The 18,290-nt window shown below is 36.3% G+C and overlaps 1 protein-coding gene across 9 annotated transcripts in view; it reads left to right on the top strand.

Moving 5' to 3' along the window:
* Nucleotides 1–18,290, top strand: part of siz (Brefeldin-resistant Arf-GEF family protein schizo) — a 373,423-nt gene that overhangs the window by 322,306 nt on the left and 32,827 nt on the right. For all 9 annotated transcript variants that reach the window (XM_089100396.1, XM_089100403.1, XM_089100402.1 and 6 more), the window contains 3 exons: nucleotides 1,530–1,700; nucleotides 10,621–10,838; nucleotides 13,553–13,842. In XM_089100396.1, the coding sequence (XP_088956522.1) occupies nucleotides 1,530–1,700; nucleotides 10,621–10,838; nucleotides 13,553–13,842 (679 nt within the window). The remainder of the gene's footprint in view (nucleotides 1–1,529; nucleotides 1,701–10,620; nucleotides 10,839–13,552; nucleotides 13,843–18,290) is intronic.

Here is an 18,290-nt window from a genome sequence, read left to right as displayed (position 1 = left end):
AAATTATTCCGTATATGAAAGGGGCTGTCCCCTCCTCAACGCCATGCTCTTTACGCTAAAATTTGACTCTGTCTCCCAACTCTATTTTTTAAAATAATAAAAAACTTTAGCGTAAAGAGCGAGGCGTTGAGGAGGGGACAGCCCCCTTCATATACGGAATAATTTCTGTTCGTTTTAAGTTTTAATGTTGCTCCTTACTTTCAGTTAAAAAAACTTGTTTTTTTATTTAATATATTAAAGTGACCATCTAATGCACTGGTACCAGAAAGAAGATGGAGCATTATATATCAAACAGGTCAGTGGAAGGGATGGCATTCACTTTTCCACCTTCCTACTAAATGTCAAAATTGCTCATAATTTTCCTAGTAAATTCACCAATCTGTTGTTTTATTCCAATTTCTTCTCCCTCTAACAAAACCTTTCATGTGTTCCTCCCTGAAACGCACCACCGTTAAGTTATACTTATATAACATAACAAATTTAATTTTATATTTAATCTATTCAAAAATTGAATAGCGGCTCAAAATGGATCTTTTTATGACCTTGGGCCATCTTTCCTTCAAGGATAAATTTTCTCATGCTGCCCCCTCTCCCTAGAAAAATGCTCTGATCCCCGTCCCACCTGATATTCAGACCTTTATGCATCTTTGATTATGTTATAGCCCAAAATACATCGCTTCAAAAAGGGGGTCAAGTTGTTTCAATAACTTAGATATATTTAAGTCTGTTCAGGCACGAACGAAGCGTTTCTTTAGGGAGGGGTTAGGGCAACAAAAAAAATATTAAATATAGAAAACGATACTTTATATCTTATTAAAGATATAAAAACATTAAACCTAAGTATTAAATATAGTAAATATTAAATATAGAAATATAGGTCAGGCCAATAGAAAAAAGAAAAATATTTGATAACTTTAATAAACAGTATATAGAAATTCAGGAAAATTTAGGATTTGGAGGGCTAGTCGCTAGCCCTCCCCCCTATCATACTTCCCTGTGTCTTTGCATAGCATGTGTTCTTGGAGCTTGATGAGTCCAAAAATTAAAATATTTTTTGTATTTTCATAGACCTGTATTTCTTGTGTTTAGCTTCTTATGGTTTTCTTGTTGGTTGATTATTTCTTATAATCTACCTGTAATTTCTTCTATTTTTCAATGCAATTCTCCTATTTTTGTCTTTTTGTTCAAGTTACACCCTATCCTGAAAAGAAAATCAATTGTTCTTAGGCCTACCTGTATATATGTAGGTTTGGTGCACTGATAGAGAAATAAGCTGGAGCTTCGGCCTGTTGATAAGATGGATATCCTATTTTGTTGACGAATTGGCACAGCAAATGGATAGCTTTTGACCGTAAACTTATTTTATTATCTATCTAAATCCGTAACATATTTAACAAATATATTCTATCAGTGGGAAAATCGCATCCTTTATTTAACACCTTGATTATAACACTCCAAAACTGAGGTCTCATTAGTAACGCATTGATATATTATAAAAAAAAATGTTGATTTAAGTTTATTTCTTCTAGTCTGACTTCCATGAGATATCAGGTGATCAGTCAAGACTGAACAACTCATCATACCATGAAGAGCTAAGTTACACTCAATCACCATATCTCCATGATTCAGTTGTACAAAATGCACACTTCCTACCCCCCATCTATGCAAACGTTGGGGAAAATCCACCCGTGGACACTAAGGTAAAGCTATTCTATGATGTATTTGTGAAATTAACAAAAAAGTAACGCAACGATGCGTGTGCACCTCGTATGCATATATTGAGTTCTAAATGCAGTTTTTTAGCCACGCTGGATAGTGCAACCCAAATATTTGCTAAGATTTTATTACAATTCATTGAACAAAATTAATTTATCGCAATTATTAGTAAATCTTAAGATGGCTTTATTGGGGGGGGGGGGATGTACTTAGACAATATCTACCCTTGGATATAGTCCTTGAGCTCCTAGCTTGAGACTGCTATAATTAATCTCTTGAAAATAAGGCCGTGTCGACTTGGTATATTTCCTGGATAAGGGAAAGGAGGCAGAGGTCGGGAAAAAAGCTATGGGAGGATGGGGTGTGGTCTTTGCATCAGTTTTAGGGGCAGATATATATATATATATATATATATATATATATATATATATATATATATATATATATATATATATTTTTAGCCAAGTAATTACCGTAATACATTATATATATATATATATATATATATATATATATATATATATATATATATATATATATATATATATATATATATATATATATATATATATATATAAAATGTATTACGGTAATTACTTGGCTAAAAAAAAAAAAAAAAATATGTATATATATATATATATATATATATATATATATATGTATATATATGTATATACTTTTTGTCACCTCCCTCCGCTCCTTTGGGTCTTCTTCTCTCGCAAAAAATGGGCTTAGACCTTCAGTCTTTAAACGCTTGTCATCAAGACATCACATTGATGTTTTTTTAATTTAGCCTATATCTTTGGATTCTTATTGCCAATGTCTAATCTCATGGTTCTAAAATCATTGTGCCTAAAATTTAATGTTTCTAGCTTGATTAGTTTTGCTTATTTCTCGGTGCAAAGAAAAAAGTGTAAACACGCTTGATCTTATAATAGGTACAGATATGTATAAGTGTATTATATATATATATATATATATATATATATATATATATATATATATATATATATATATATATATATATATATAATTTTCATTTGACAAAAAGTGAATCAAATTTTCAAAGTCAATCAAGAAGTTTTTGTCCTGTGCAAAATGTCTGTGACATAAAGCTGTATCAATGTTTTGTATGATTATTTGACTACTTAACATTTCAAGGAACCATTATCACTTTAAAGTTTAGTAACTTCGTTCAGCCTATAGAACTTCCATATTGCTTTTTTTATCCATAAATCTCGTTTCCCCCACTAAATTTCTATCTTTTATCCAATTCTCATAAATCACAGCTCTTCATTTATTGGTAAGTTTTTGCTACTGTGTCATTTCTTGAAGCTGAAATGAATGATATTCTTAACTGAACAATAAATCACTTGAATAGTACCGTTAAAGGTGTGCTAATCCCAAAATGGGAGTTTCCGAAACCTCTCCACCCCTTTCTGCCTATTGTTAAACCCTTGTCAAATATTAGCATTTTTACTTTTCTCTATTCCTCTGGGAGTTCAAGAGTAGCACTTATAAAACTGGTTATCAAATAGTTGTATTTGTGGGCGTAACCCAGATCATCCTAGTAAAGAGCGAAACAGACCTATATAGTAACCGAAAGTTTAAAAACCTATTTTGAAACAAAGTGTTTAGCGAGAAATATTTGTTTTGTTCATGGATTATCCGCGAATGATGAATATTAAATAGTAGTAAAAGTTTATCGCGAGAATAAACTCCGAAATTTTTAAAAAGCGCTAACAACCCTCGTAAATGACGGCGGATGGAAATGAAAACTCCTATGAATAAAGGGAGCCCTAAGGGTCAGGGTTATTCGTAATCTCTTAAATCTCACAGATATTCTAACGCTCCTGCCTTCCTCCCTCTCCTTCACCTTAAATACATTTTATGTTGGTGCTCTGTGGAAGTGAAGGATAATGTCCTTCACTTCCAGGATAATATTCTAACGCTCCTGCCTTCCTCCCTCTCCTTCACCTTAAGAACATTTTGTTGGTGCTCTGTGGAAGTGATGGATAATATCCTTCACTTCCAGGATAATATTCTAACGCTGCTGCCTTCCTCCCTCTCCTTCACCTTAAATACATTTTGTGTTGGTGCTCTGTGGAAGTGAAGGATAATGTCCTTCACTTCCAGGATAATATTCTAACGCTCCTGCCTTCCTCCCTCTCCTTCACCTTTAGTACATTTTGTGTTGGTGCTCTGTGGAAGAGAAGGATAATATCCGTCACTTCCAGGATAATATTCTAACGCTGCTGCCTTCCTCCCTCTCCTTCACCTTAAGTACATTTTGTGTTGGTGCTCTGTGGAAGTGAAGGATAATCTCCTTCACTTCCAGGATAATATTCTAACGCTGCTGCCTTCCTCCCTCTCCTTCACCTTAAGTACATTTTGTGTTGGTGCTCTGTGGAAGTGAAGGATAATGTCCTTCACTTCCAGGATAATATTCTAACGCTCCTGCCTTCCTCCCTCTCCTTCACCTTAAGAACATTTTGTTGGTGCTCTGTGGAAGTGAAGGATAATATCCTTCACTTCCAGGATAATATTCTAACGCTGCTGCCTTCCTCCCTCTCCTTCACCTTAAATACATTTTGTGTTGGTGCTCTGTGGAAGTGAAGGATAATGTCCTTCACTTCCAGGATAATATTCTAACGCTCCTGCCTTCCTCCCTCTCCTTCACCTTAAGTACATTTTGTGTTGGTGCTCTGTGGAAGAGAAGGATAATATCCGTCACTTCCAGGATAATATTCTAACGCTCCTGCCTTCCTCCCTCTCCTTCACCTTAAGTACATTTTGTGTTGGTGCTCTGTGGAAGTGAAGGATAATGTCCTTCACTTCCAGGATAATATTCTAACGCTCTTGCCTTCCTCCCTCTCCTTCACCTTAAATACATTGTGTGTTGGTGCTCTGTGGAAGTGAAGGATAATATTCTAACGCTCGTGCCTTCCTCCCTCCCCTTCACCTTAAATACATTTTGTGTTGGGGCTCTGTGGAAGTGAAGGATACTATCCTTCACTTCCAGGATAATATTCTAACGCTCCTGCCTTCCTCACTCTCCTTCACCTTAAATACACTTTGTGTTGGTGCTCTGTGGAAGTGAAGGATAATGTCCTTCACTTCCAGGATAATATTCTAACGCTCCTGCCTTCCTCCCTCTCCTTCACCTTAAGTACATTTTGTGTTTGTGCTCTGTGGAAGTGAAGGATACTATCCTTCACTTCCAGGATAATATTCTAACGCCCCTGCCTTCCTCACTCTCCTTCATCTTAAATACATTTTGTGTTGGGGTTCTGTGGAAGTGAAGGATAATGTCCTTCACTTCCAGGATAATATTCTAACGCTGCTGCCTTCCTCCCTCTCCTTCACCTTAAGTACATTTTGTATTGGTGATCTGTGGAAGCGAAGGATATTATCCTTTACTTCCAGGATAATATTCTAACGCTTCTGCCTTCCTCCCTCTCCTTCACCTTAAGTACATTTTGTGTTGGTGCTCTGTGGAAGTGAAGGATAATGTCCTTCACTTCCAGGATAATATTCTAACGCTCCTGCCTTCCTCCCTCTCCTTCACCTTAAGTTCATTTTGTGTTGGTGCTCTGTGGAAGTGAAGGATAATATCCTTCACTTCCAGGATAATATTCTAACGCTCCTGCCTTCCTCCCTCTCCTTCACCTTAAGTACATTTTGTGTTTGTGCTCTGTGGAAGTGAAGGATACTGTCCTTCAATTCCAGGATAATATTCTAACGCCCCTGCCTTCCTCCCTCTCCTTCATCTTAAATAAATTTTGTGTTGGGGTTCTGTGGAAGTGAAGGATAATGTCCTTCACTTCCAGGATAATATCCTAACGCTCCTGCCTTCCTCCCTCTCCTTCACCTTAAGTACATTTTGTGTTGGTGGTCTGTGGAAGTGAAGGATAATCTCCTTCACTTCCAGGATAGTATCCTAACGCTCCTGCCTTCCTCCCTCTCCTTCACCTTAAGTACATTTTGTATTGGTGATCTGTGGAAGTGAAGGATATTATCCTTTACTTCCAGGATAATATTCTAACGCTCCTGCCTTCCTCCCCCTCCTTCACCTTAAATACATTTTGTGTTGGTGCTCTGTGGAAGTGAAGGATAATGTCCTTCACTTCCAGGATAATATTCTAACGCTCCTTCCTTCCTCCCTCTCCTTCAGCTTAAGTTCATTTTGTGTTGGGGTTCTGTGGAAGTGAAGGATAATGTCCTTCACTTCCAGGATAGTATCCTAACGCTCCTGCCTTCCTCCCTCTCCTTCACCTTAAGTACATTTTGTATTGGTGCTCTGTGGAAGTGAAGGATATTATCCTTCACTTCTAGGATAATATTCTAACGCTCCTGCCTTCCTCCCTCTCCTTCACCTTAAATACATTTTATGTTGGTGATCTGTGGAAGTGAAGGATAATGTCCTTCACTTCCAGGATATTATCCTAACGCTCCTGCCTTCCTCCCTCTCCTTCACCTTAAGTACATTTTGTATTGGTGCTCTGTGGAAGTGAAGGATATTATCCTTTACTTCCAGGATAATATTCTAACGCTCCTGCCTTCCTCCCACTCCTTCACCTTAAGTTCATTTTATGTTGGGGCTCTGTGGAAGTGAAGGATAATCTCCTTCACTTCCAGGATAATATTCTAACGCTCCTGCCTTCCTCCCTCTCCTTCACCTTAATTACATTTTATGTTGGGGGTCTGTGGAAGTGAAGGATAATATCCTTCACTTCCAGGATAATATTCTAACGCTCCTGCCTTCCTCCCTCTCCTTCACCTTAAGTTCATTTTGTGTTGGGGTTCTGTGGAAGTGAAGGATAATGTCCTTCACTTCCAGGATAGTATCCTAACGCTCCTGCCTTCCTCCCTCTCCTTCACCTTAAGTACATTTTGTCTTGGTGCTCTGTGGAAGTGAAGGATATTATCCTTTACTTCCAGGATAATATTCTAACGCTCCTGCCTTCCTCCCTCTCCTTCAGCTTAAGTTCATTTTGTGTTGGGGTTCTGTGGAAGTGAAGGATAATGTCCTTCACTTCCAGGATAGTATCCTAACGCTCCTGCCTTCCTCCCTCTCCTTCACCTTAATTACATTTTGTATTGGTGCTCTGTGGAAGTGAAGGATATTATCCTTTACTTCCAGGATAATATTCTAACGCTCCTGCCTTCCTCCCCCTCCTTCACCTTAAATACATTTTGTGTTGGTGCTCTGTGGAAGTGAAGGATAATGTCCTTCACTTCCAGGATAATATTCTGCTGTCCCAACAGCACACCAACTTATTTGAAAGATTATTTTTCGTTATTTTTCGAGTCATAACGAGTTATCAGGTTAAAACAAAAACTTCAAACGCAAAAAAAACATTTTTTTTCGTGAAATATAACATTTAATGAATACACTAGAAATCAGGTTAAAAGACGTCAGACTTCAATATGTCTTATTCTAAAAATCTCAAAAAAGATTTGTTGTCATGAGCCAATTGTCCAAAATCAAAACACAATTTGATCTAAATGCACCATATGGTTATTTTGATATTTCGCTGACATATGTGGAATTACTAGATGTCTTCTTTCCTGTGCATTACTGTTCCAAAAAGACAATGCCACAATGTTTCATGCAACCTAGCAATGCCACATTATATATAATGTCACATAATGGCCACGGATGACCAAAATTATTCTGAGAATATTGTTTTTGTTTTGCTGAGAGGGGAGGTGGTGCCTGAAAGACTATATTTTTGATCCGAGACTTCCTGATGTTTGCCCTGCCCCTTAGAAGGCAAAAAAATCGGTAAAATATGACACTTTTCTTGTCAAAAAAGGCTTTCCAGGTCTTCACAACCTTAGGAACTTATGCATATCAGTACATTTGTCATATCACATCACTTTCATCAAAATTAGAGATCGATTATTGTGAGAAAAAGAAATAATGAAATGATCATTCATGAGTCACTTTAAGAGAAATTATACAATAAAGTAAATTTCACCATAAGATAGCAAAGAAAAGTCTGTATTTGTTATATTATATTTCATAGTGTGGCAATAATATTTCCAAAGCCTTATCACTTTGACAGCCAGATTAAAACTAATCAATATAAATATGAGTAAAGTCCATATATATGGCTTCGAAAAGTAAAGAGATTGAACACGTGAATTATCAAAAGGGACACGATTTTGGGGACAGCCAGGGAACCAGGACCAACAGAGGTACAAAATCTACAAAATATCAAGGGCACATTTTCATTTTAAGTGGTATAAAAAAAATCATCAGCCACCCACTTTTGGATATTATCCTTCACTTCCAGAGAGCGCCAACACAAAGTGTATTTAAGGTGAAGGAGAGTGAGGAAGGCAGGAGCGTTAGAATATTATCCTGGAAGTGAAGGATAGTATCCTTCACTTCCACAGAGCACCAACACAAAATGTATTTAAGGTGAAGGGGAGGGAGGAAGGCAAGATCTTTAGTATATTATCCTTCACTTCCACAGAGCACCAACACACAATGTATTTAAGGTGAAGGAGAGGGAGGAAGGCACTAGCGTTAGCATATTATCCTGAAAGTGAAGGATATTATCCTTCACTTCCACAGAGCACCAACACAAAATGTACTTAAGGTGAAGGAGAGGGAGGAAGGCAGGAGCGTTAGAATATTATCCTGGAAGTGAAGGATATTATCCTTCACTTCCACAGAGCACCAACACAAAATGAACTTAAGGTGAAGGAGAGGGAGGAAGGCAGGAGCGTTAGAATATTATCCTGGAAGTGAAGGACATTATCCTTCACTTCCACAGAGCACCAACACAAAATGTATTTAAGGTGAAGGAGGGGAGGAAGGCAGGAGCGTTAGAATATTATCCTGGAAGTAAAGGATAATATCCTTCACTTCCACAGAGCACCAATACAAAATGTACTTAAGGTGAAGGAGAGGGAGGAAGGCAGGAGCGTTAGGATACTATCCTGGAAGTGAAGGACATTATCCTTCACTTCCACAGAACCCCAACACAAACTGAACTTAAGGTGTATTTGTTATATTATATTTCATAGTGTGGCAATAATATTTCCAAAGCCTTATCACTTTGACAGCCAGATTAAAACTAATCAATATAAATATGAGTAAAGCCACTATTTGCTATTTGCCACTTGGAATGAATGTAAGCATTTTGTCATAATCTCTTTTTTCTTGTTTATAATTAATTATAATTATTTTAATTGATTAATAAAAAAACACTTTTTTGTTGGAATCTAAAATGAACAAGGATTATTGCATTGCAGTTTGTGCAACTTATATCTGCAAAACTGGCTTGACAATACCTATGTTCAAGGCCATACCCAGGGGGTTAGGGGGTTGGAATCCCCCCCCCCCGATATGTTTATCGGACTCGTGAAAACGTAACAAAAATGAATATAAACAAATTTTTGATTCGTTTTTTTAAAGTGTTTTATAACCCACCCCGAAAACTTTTTTTGTATACCCCCCTCCCCCGAAAAAAATCTTTCTAAACCTCCTACCCCCGGAAAAAAAAATCCTGGATACGGCCCTGCCTGGGTTGGTAGGATTCTGAAAAACCAGAGCTCTACTGAAAACACAAAACCGACGCAACAAAACAGGATTGGGGCTAAAAAGTTCTTAAGCATCTTTTGAAAATACAAGGCTGTTTTATAAAACTCTCGACAGTCTTTCACTGGCCATGAAATCAATAAATTTGGTATACAATTTAAATTCTCTAAAAAAAAACTCAAGCAAGCTCAGTTACTGATTACTTTTAAAGCTACTAGGATATAGCAGAGCTCACACCCTTCTGATCTAGTCTATTTTCTCTTCTTTGTTTAGTTTTGTCTAGTTGAAGGGGGCATAAAGCCTTCTTAAGTTGAGACATATTTAATAAATATTTTCATCCTCGAAGGTATTTTAAAGGTTGAATTTGTTTCAGGAATAGGGTAAGTTCATGAATCACCCTGATATACTTCTAATGTGTAGTTGTATACTGAGGGTTGGGGCAATCCTTTCGTATGCGGTGTCATTTAACCTGCTCTTAGATTTATTTTCACTGCTGTCGCTTTCAAAGGCCGTATCCAGGAGGGTAGTTACGAGGTTTGAACCCCCCCCCTAAATTTATTACGACTCGTAAAAACGTAACAAAAATGCATTTAAACAAATTTTGATACGTTTTTTTAAGTTTCTTGTAAACCCTCCATCCTCCGAAAAAAATACCGGTACTTGTTAAAAAACCGGTAAGTTCGCGAGAAAGCCCGCATAAAAAATACCAAGAGTTACATGAAAAACAGGTTTTCTCTGCCTTGTGATGTGTTGCTCACTTCATGACAAGGATTTAAACTTTAGTTTTTTGGGGTTGAAGGGGCAAAAAAAGGGTACCTAGGTTGGGTTAGGTTAGGTTACGTATTTAATATATGCTATGCTTTACCTCCCCCCCCCCGGAATGTGCAAATATGTAGCCCAAATTTGTTTATGAACTATTATATTTTCATCCTATGTTGTTTTATTTCATTAGCATTAACGAAACTTCACTTTTCGCGTAACCCTAAAAACATCCTGGATATGCTCTTGCTGCTTTCCTTTTTTAACAGCTTTGTTTATTGTTTTTATAAAAAACCAAATATCCGACTTTTGTACAAAACTGTTTATTGCTATTCAAAACTTTCTTTTTTCAACAAGCAATAAAAAGGGCAAGTATGATCCTAGATTAAAAACATCTACGGCACCAGAAAATGTATATATGCCCAGCCAGGGCTTTATCCAGGGTATTGTTGTTAATAGTTTGAAGAACCTTAGCCTAGTGCCCCCCCCTCTCTGAGTAGATTCCTGTATGAGCCTTTAGTATTAGTCTAGTATTCATGTTCTAATTAATGTTATTGACGGACAGGATTAAATGAGCGATTGACTTGCAGGTGTTGGAAAGTTTACGGAAGAGACAGTATCGTGTTGGATTAAATTTATTCAATAAGAAACCTGAGCGAGGGATTAGCTACTTGATACAAAAGGGATTTTTGGAAAATTCTCCAAATGCTGTTGCCAAATTCCTTATTTCAAGAAAAGGAGTTTCCAAGCAAATGATTGGGGAATATCTTGGTAACTTACAAAATCCATTCAACATGGCGGCTCTTCAGTAAGTTCACTTATTATTTGATGTAAACTATTATTAATTATTTTGGGTATTTCTTTTTACAGTCTTGTTAAATACAAACAGTATCTTTAAGACTCATATAAACGTTGAATCAGGATTTCAAAACGCAACAAATGCAACAAAAATTTGTTTATGATTTTTACAGAGCATACCTTCGAGGATGAAATAATGAACTTAACAAGGAACTAAAAAATTCATTTAACGAAAGAGCTTAGAAATGTCTTTAAAAATGTTACAGTTTCAATAACGTTCACTATTATTCCCAAAGTACCCAATTAGGGTGGGGGTGAATTGCTCCTAGATTATGTTGCCCCCAGGCTCATGTTTTTATATTTTCATAAAAAAAATGCCCCATAGCCTACTAGGTTTTGAAAAATATATTTTCTTATCTTCATTAAAAAAAGGGGGGGAACTTTGGCCCCTAGCCTAGATTTGGGTGGAGTGGTACCTTCGATCATACCTCTAACACGAGACATAGACGGAACAAATCCGGATCGAACTATGACCTATTTTGGACCCATTTCTACAGTTATTTTTAGGGAAACCTATTGAAAAGGCTCAAAATCCATATATCTAGTTGGGGTGTTTTTATAAATTTCGGTAGTATGAGTGAGTGTTTTTAACTGCACCTAGGAATTTCTCGGTGCCCCCTCCCCTTAGGGTTCTTGGCTGTATGTATTTATGCTCAATGCAACTACATTATACATTTTCCATTAAATGCTGTGATAGATAAAGTTATGAAGACATTCAAAACCAGAATAAATAGCTGAGTTGATTAAATGTTTTCCATTCCATTGTTGAGTTAATTTGATTAAATTTATTTATTGAAATTTTGATCAACTTTGTTTATTTTGTTATCAGATTTTGAAATTGAAACAGACAGGAAAAACGGAAAATTGACTTGTGAAAAATGTTATGATTCAAAAACCTTTTGTTCTTTTTTTTATTTAAAAAATTCAAAAAAATAATCAGGTTTTGAGTTCTTTTTATGGGGTTATTTGGTTTCTCTTTCTGACTACACTTAAGGTTTGTTGTGATTGGCTAAAAAAATTTGAAGATTGACGTCACAAAAATAAACCACTGAAGCACACTTTTTAATACGGAAACAGGACCGCATGAAGGATTTTTTTTTTGGGGGGGGGAATACCAAATAAGTTCGTTCAGGAGCTTACCAAAATATTTTTAATTTCCAGGAGAAATAATCTTTTTACCTGTATTTTACGACCTATATACGAGTTTGAAAAATATTTTGGGGGGAAGGTTCGAACCCGGTATCTATCCTGTGGTTACGTCCCTTTGCGGAACTATGTGATAGAAATCTCCTTTTTCTTTTCAATGTATAATCAGATGTATAATTTAGTATAATTAATTGTCATGTCGAAATAGGCGGGGACCCTTCCTTGCTTAATTTATTACCATTCTTTTATCCCTAATGTTGTTTTTAAATTTTTTTTTCGTGAGAGACTATACTTTTATCAGTCGGTGCTGTGTCAAAGGATACATCTGTTAAACTGTTTCATTTTGAATTAAAACTGAAACGCAACACCCCTTTAACTTCCCTCAGATGGAGTGATGGCTAAGTTTGTATCATGTTTCTTTTTTTTACCCTAGGCTTACATAGAAAGCACCGCCTAAACTAAAATGTCTAAAAGAGAGGGGGGGGGTCTTCCAGAATCCATAATAACTTGAGCAGAAAGATTATATATTAAAGTCATTACTCTTTTCTGCAGTTTTTGTTATCGTGTGATGGTTCGTTCACACCATGCTATAAAACCTTTCACACTTAGCATAATTTAAGACTTTATGCTACGTTATATAATCTTAAGGAGCAAATTTTGTCTGCAATGTTGGCAGTGGTAAGTTTTCTCAAGCTGTACTTATAATATCAAATTATTTGACTTTATGTTGCGTTATGGAAAGGTTATCTGCATATCACCAACAAAATATAATCTCTGGATGAACAATTAATAAATTTGAAAATGAATTAATAAACCGTTCCTTGAAAGCATTTCAGGCTTGGTCAGAGTTTGAATCTTTATCTCCATTCCACGTTTTTAATTTTTAAATAGTTTGCTTATGATGATTCTGATGATCATAGACGATGATTATGATGGTATTATGAATTTTTATGTTTTTTTAGTGGGAAAGGATTTGTTGAAGTGTGAAAGGTTATGCTGAACGTAACGTAACTTAACCGGTCAACATAGAAAATTATGCACGCAGTGTTAAAGCCGCGTAAACATCGTTTACAGAATGAATTATATCATAAAGGATAATAAACTTCGATTTATTTGGCTCTTTTACAAGGCACTGTTGGCTGCCGAGATGGATATAGGGGGCCAGAAATATTTTGAATGGAAGTGGATGCATTTTTTATGTATTTTTTTTGTATCAAAGCCCAATAAATACAAGTTAATATCATCTTTGTAAAATTATACATTTTCATGCATTCTTCACTAAACAATTGAATAATAATCAATATTTGGACCTCCTATAATTTCCCCCTCCGCTAAAATTGACTTTGATCCGTGCTTTGTTATTTCCAGTCGTGTCAAAGTTTACAGTGCAAGTTCAAAACACCACTAGAAATAACTGGTGAAAGGTCGACGATCATGGAAACAAAATCTGCGTGTCAAAGTTGATGATTATGTTCTATATGTATTTGTGGGTAACCCCCCTCTTTTCTAAATTTCCAGGTGTTTTGCCGAAGAACTCGATCTATCAAATCTGCCAATTGACGTGGCTTTACGGAAATTCCAGACCTATTTTCGCATGCCAGGTGAAGCCCAGAAGATTGAGAGATTGATGGAAGTGTTTGGTCAAAAATATTGTTATTGCAATCCGGATGTCGTAGGAAAACTCCGGAATCCGGACACAGTTTTCATTTTAGCCTTTGCGATTATTATGTTGAATACAGATTTGCATACGCCGAATTTGAAACCCGAAAGAAGAATGAAGTTGGAAGATTTCATTAAGAATGTTCGGGGTGAGTTTACAAGATATTTTGTTTGTATAGATGCAGCTGAAATAGCTACGCTGCTGTTAAAGACTAGAAAATTGCAAACCATAAGCATATCTTAAGGTTCCTTTCTACAGTTATGTTTGCCCCTCTCATCCCAAAAAATGACCCTCTAATTCTATACTGATTATCAGGATCTTTGTCACTGTCCATTGATTGACACTTGCGTTTCTTAAACAAACTGTCGTATGCATCATGCGAGGGGTTGTCCATTCCACCACCCACCTGGGGTAACTCTTGGAGTGCCACATGTGACAAAGTTTCACAAAGCTTGGCACAATCCCCGCCAAGCTTGGTGCACTTTCGCCACGCTTAGTACGGGCCCTCAGGTGCACGGGATTTTTAAAAGTTGGCGACCCCTAAACATCTTGTATGTGACTTATTGGGTTATTCTTTTTAAAATTTATTCTTACCAGATTTTTCCTCTAAAAAATAGTCTCCTGTGTTTTTCCAGGTTCACGTGACTTGAATCGTATAATGGAGGTTCTATTCTGAACCTCCCTCAGAATAGACCACGCCATATTTCTTATGTACATCATATGTCCCGTATTAGGCAAATGCAAAGAAATGTTTTCTAAAATCAACTACTGTAATCCCTACTCTCACCAACAGAATTTTATTCCTGTTCTGTAGGGTTTGATCGCAGAGAAACAGAAAATTTACTTATAAAAAGTAATATGACTCAAAAACAAAAAATTCCAAAAAGAAAAGCTCATCAGGTTCTGTGTTCTTTTGCTGCTTCTGAATTTGACATAGTAACAATACATACCAGAACGGGGGGGGGGTGTTTAATTGGCTTCCCTGTCTGTTAAACGCTTAATGAATAGTGTCATTGGCTTGCGAAATTCTGTTAAAAAATAAACCGATGGAATTAAATAACACTTTAGCGGGAAGTACTGGAAGTAATTTTCTTTTTCTTTCTGGTTAGATGAAGTCACGTGACTTGAAGTTGAGAGTTCCTCTTGTCTATCAGCATTATGTTCTAGAAATTATCTTGAAGATCAAGTAGGCTTAATTCACTTATCGTAAATTTTCACAGGGATCTTGCTTAATACGCTGATAACGCAATGAAAGTTATAAATTTTTAGTTTTCAGCATTCTATCATAGTTTAGCAACTGCTCATTTCTGTTTTCTGATTAAATAAAAAAAACAGTTTTTTAACTGACAGTAAGGAGCAACATTAAAACCAAAAAGTAACAGAATTTATTCCGTATATGAAGGGGTTGCCCCCCCCTCAATACCTTGCTCTTTAATGCAAAATTCAACATGTTTACATATAGGAGTTTGAAACTTCTACAGTAGGATTCTCTGATATGCTGAATCTGATGGTGTGATTTTCATTAAGATTCCTTGACTTTTAGGAGACATTTTCCTCCTATTTCAAAAATGAGCCAAATTTTCTCAGGCTCGTAACTTTTGATGGGTAACACTAAACTTCATGAATCTTACATATTTGTTATGAGCATAATAAGCTGATTCTTTTGACGTATCTATTGATATCAAAATTCCGTTTTTTAGAATTTCGGTTTCTATTGAGCCGAGTCGTTCCTTACTTACCACGAACTGTCTGATATTTACCACCGAGAAAAATAGAGATTATTGTCCTACATCAGGCCTGCTTCTGGGCTAAAAAGTGTGCTATAATTCCATTATTCTATTTGTTTGACGTATTTTGTGACGGCTAGGACATGTTTCATGGATGAAGTCTGATAGATTGCCAAAGATTGCGCTTTTTGACCATCCTTTCGGGCCCAAACGGAAGGCAAGTTGTCCCGAATGGGGTGGAAAGAGGTCATAAGTAAGGATTTAAAAAAAATTGGAACCCTCATGGGAGAGGGGGTTGAAGATGGAAGCTTTGAATAGGTTGTGGAGGAGTGTGCGCAGCTGTGTTGGCTTAAGGCGGCTTGCTGTAGCGAGATGTTAGTAGCAGTATTTTTTGACAGACCAGGAAATCTAATTTCTGGAGAGATGAATAATTGCAGTTTTAAAACATAATTGTGTCCTTTTTTTGAGAATTAGCAACCCAGTAAAAACGACGAGTTTTTGAGTTACGATATATTTTGCAATTAAAACTCTGCTTTTCTGTGTCGATACTTTATTCGTGAGTTAACAAGAAACCTGGTTTTTTACATTTAGAATTAATGTGAACTCAAACAACACAAAAAGAAGAATAAACACGGCAAAATACACAAGAAGAAATATTGCAGTACAGCAATAAATCTTGTGTAAATATCTCACTTTGTTAATATTCACATGAGAAGGGATGACGTGCTTCAAAACCAAAAGAAATAAATGTTAATTTTATTTTAAATAACTTGAAAATATTCTTGGTTAATTTTATATTCAAGGCGCTATCTGAGGATTCAAATTCGAACGTTCTTTATTAGTTTAAGGAAGTATCTTTTCAATACTTACTGGAATTATAAGTTTGAGTTAACACTACCATAACAAAAAATTACGGGGGGGGGGGTCAGGGTAGAAGACCATTTCCAAAGAGCACCTGTTGGGTCCGAACCTTGATAGAAAAACGCTTAGGATGGGACCGAACAACCTAAAAATAGTTATTTATTTCATAACGGGACATAATAGGCATGTGGGTGTTGCGGTATGGAACAGTCTTCCGGAAAGCACTAGGATGGCTGAGAGTGTCTCCTCTTTTAAAAATAGAAAAAAAGAATTTTGTAATGAATAAGGATGGGTGAGGGGGGGGGCTGTATTCGGTCTTCTATCTTGTGTAAGTATTGGTTCGCAGTTTCCATGAGGTTTATTTCTTATTTATTTATGTGATTGCATTTATTATTATTCTTTTTTTTGTTTTAATATATATGTAGTAAGTGAGTAAAATAGTGAGTCCTGCCACAACAAAACTGTATAGATTTTCGCGTGGTAGGTCTGTTTGATATGATTTTTTTTGTGAATATTGGTCTTTAATAAAAATGAATTTTCTCTCAAAAAATTTTATCTCTCAATAAAGGTCAAATGATAAATTCCATACCCGCTCTCCCTCCCAGATACAATGTAAAATTTCTCTGTAATAATAATGACCACAATAAGCAGTTTTTAGGTCAAAGGACGTCCTCTCGTGTCTTCAACTCCCTAGATAATACTATCAACATTAAATGGAATAAAATTCCTTGGAAAAAATAAAATTCACTAGACTCACTGGAACTACAGTTGCGTACCTTTGAGCATTTAAATTTGAAAAAAAACGAGTTTTTTGAACTGAAAGTAAGGAGCATCATTAAAACTTAAAACGATCAGAGATTATTCCGTATATGAGGAAAGCTGCCCCTTCCTCATACCCCACTCTTTACGCTAAAGTCTCAAAGCTCTTTAAAAATACTTCTCATTCAAATTCAGCGGCCCTAGCTTTTGAGCAGTCTTTCTTAAAAAAATGAGAAAACTTTAGCATAAAGAGCGATGGTTAAGGAAGGGGCAGCCCTCTCATATACTGAATGATTTCTGCTCGTTTTAAGTTTTAATGTTCCTCCTTAGTTTCAGTTAAAATAACCTGTTTTTCTTTAATTTCTGACCGTTTTTTAAATCATGCCAGGAAATCCCCCCCCCCCCGTTTAAAATTTATCGTGGAAAATCCCACTGGAAACCTTTCTCCCACAGAAGAATGTTCCCCATGGGAAATTCCTGCAGAAAATCCCCCACCCCCCAGAAAAAAACGTATATTTCCCAATGGAAAATACTATATATGAACATTGCGAAAACTGAACTGCTTAACTTACAAAAATTTTTCCAGGGACTCTGGTGGGTCATCTCATCTCCAAAGGTATAGTTATTGAACCTTTCAGCAATGGTGAAATGAGGCTCAGGACGCCTCCTTGGAAATCCTCCTGGTTTCCTTGGAAATCCAGATAGGAGCTTAAAAAGTCTACAGTAGTGCTCTCGACATGCTGAATCTGACGGTTTCATTAAGATCGCTTAACTTTTTGGGGGTGTTTCTCTCCTTTTTCTAAAGTCAGGCAAATTTTTTAAGGCTTACAGCTTTCAATGGGTAACATTAAACTTAATGAATTTTGTATATTTGTAATCAGCATAAAAGCCAATTCTGTTGATGTATCTTTTGTTGTCAAAATTCTGTTTTTAGTTTTGGTTACTATTGGGCCGAGACGCTCCTTACTTGCAGTTCGTTACCAACTAACTTATTACAACTCTAAGCACGCGAATCCCATGCAGAGGTAGTGATGCCAATTAGAGAGGGAGGTAGGGTGGAGGGTTTGCCCCCTAAATTTCAAATATATATATATATATTTTCGCTTTTCACTGAAAATTACCCTTTTTGGTATTTTCATTGGAAAAAATCAAATAAAACAAAACTACCAACACCCTGGAATTTGTAAAACACACTTGTCCCCAACCCTGTATTTACTTGAATTGATGCCACTTAGAGGGGAAGGGGTTC

This window comes from Artemia sp. Qi Xiang Cuo, chromosome 14 (genome assembly GCF_049724085.1).
Source record: "Artemia sp. Qi Xiang Cuo chromosome 14, ASM4972408v1, whole genome shotgun sequence".
Classification (NCBI taxonomy): domain Eukaryota; kingdom Metazoa; phylum Arthropoda; class Branchiopoda; order Anostraca; family Artemiidae; genus Artemia; species Artemia sp. Qi Xiang Cuo.
Note: the sequence above shows the minus strand (reverse complement) of the source record. Positions and strands in the feature narration are given on the sequence as shown.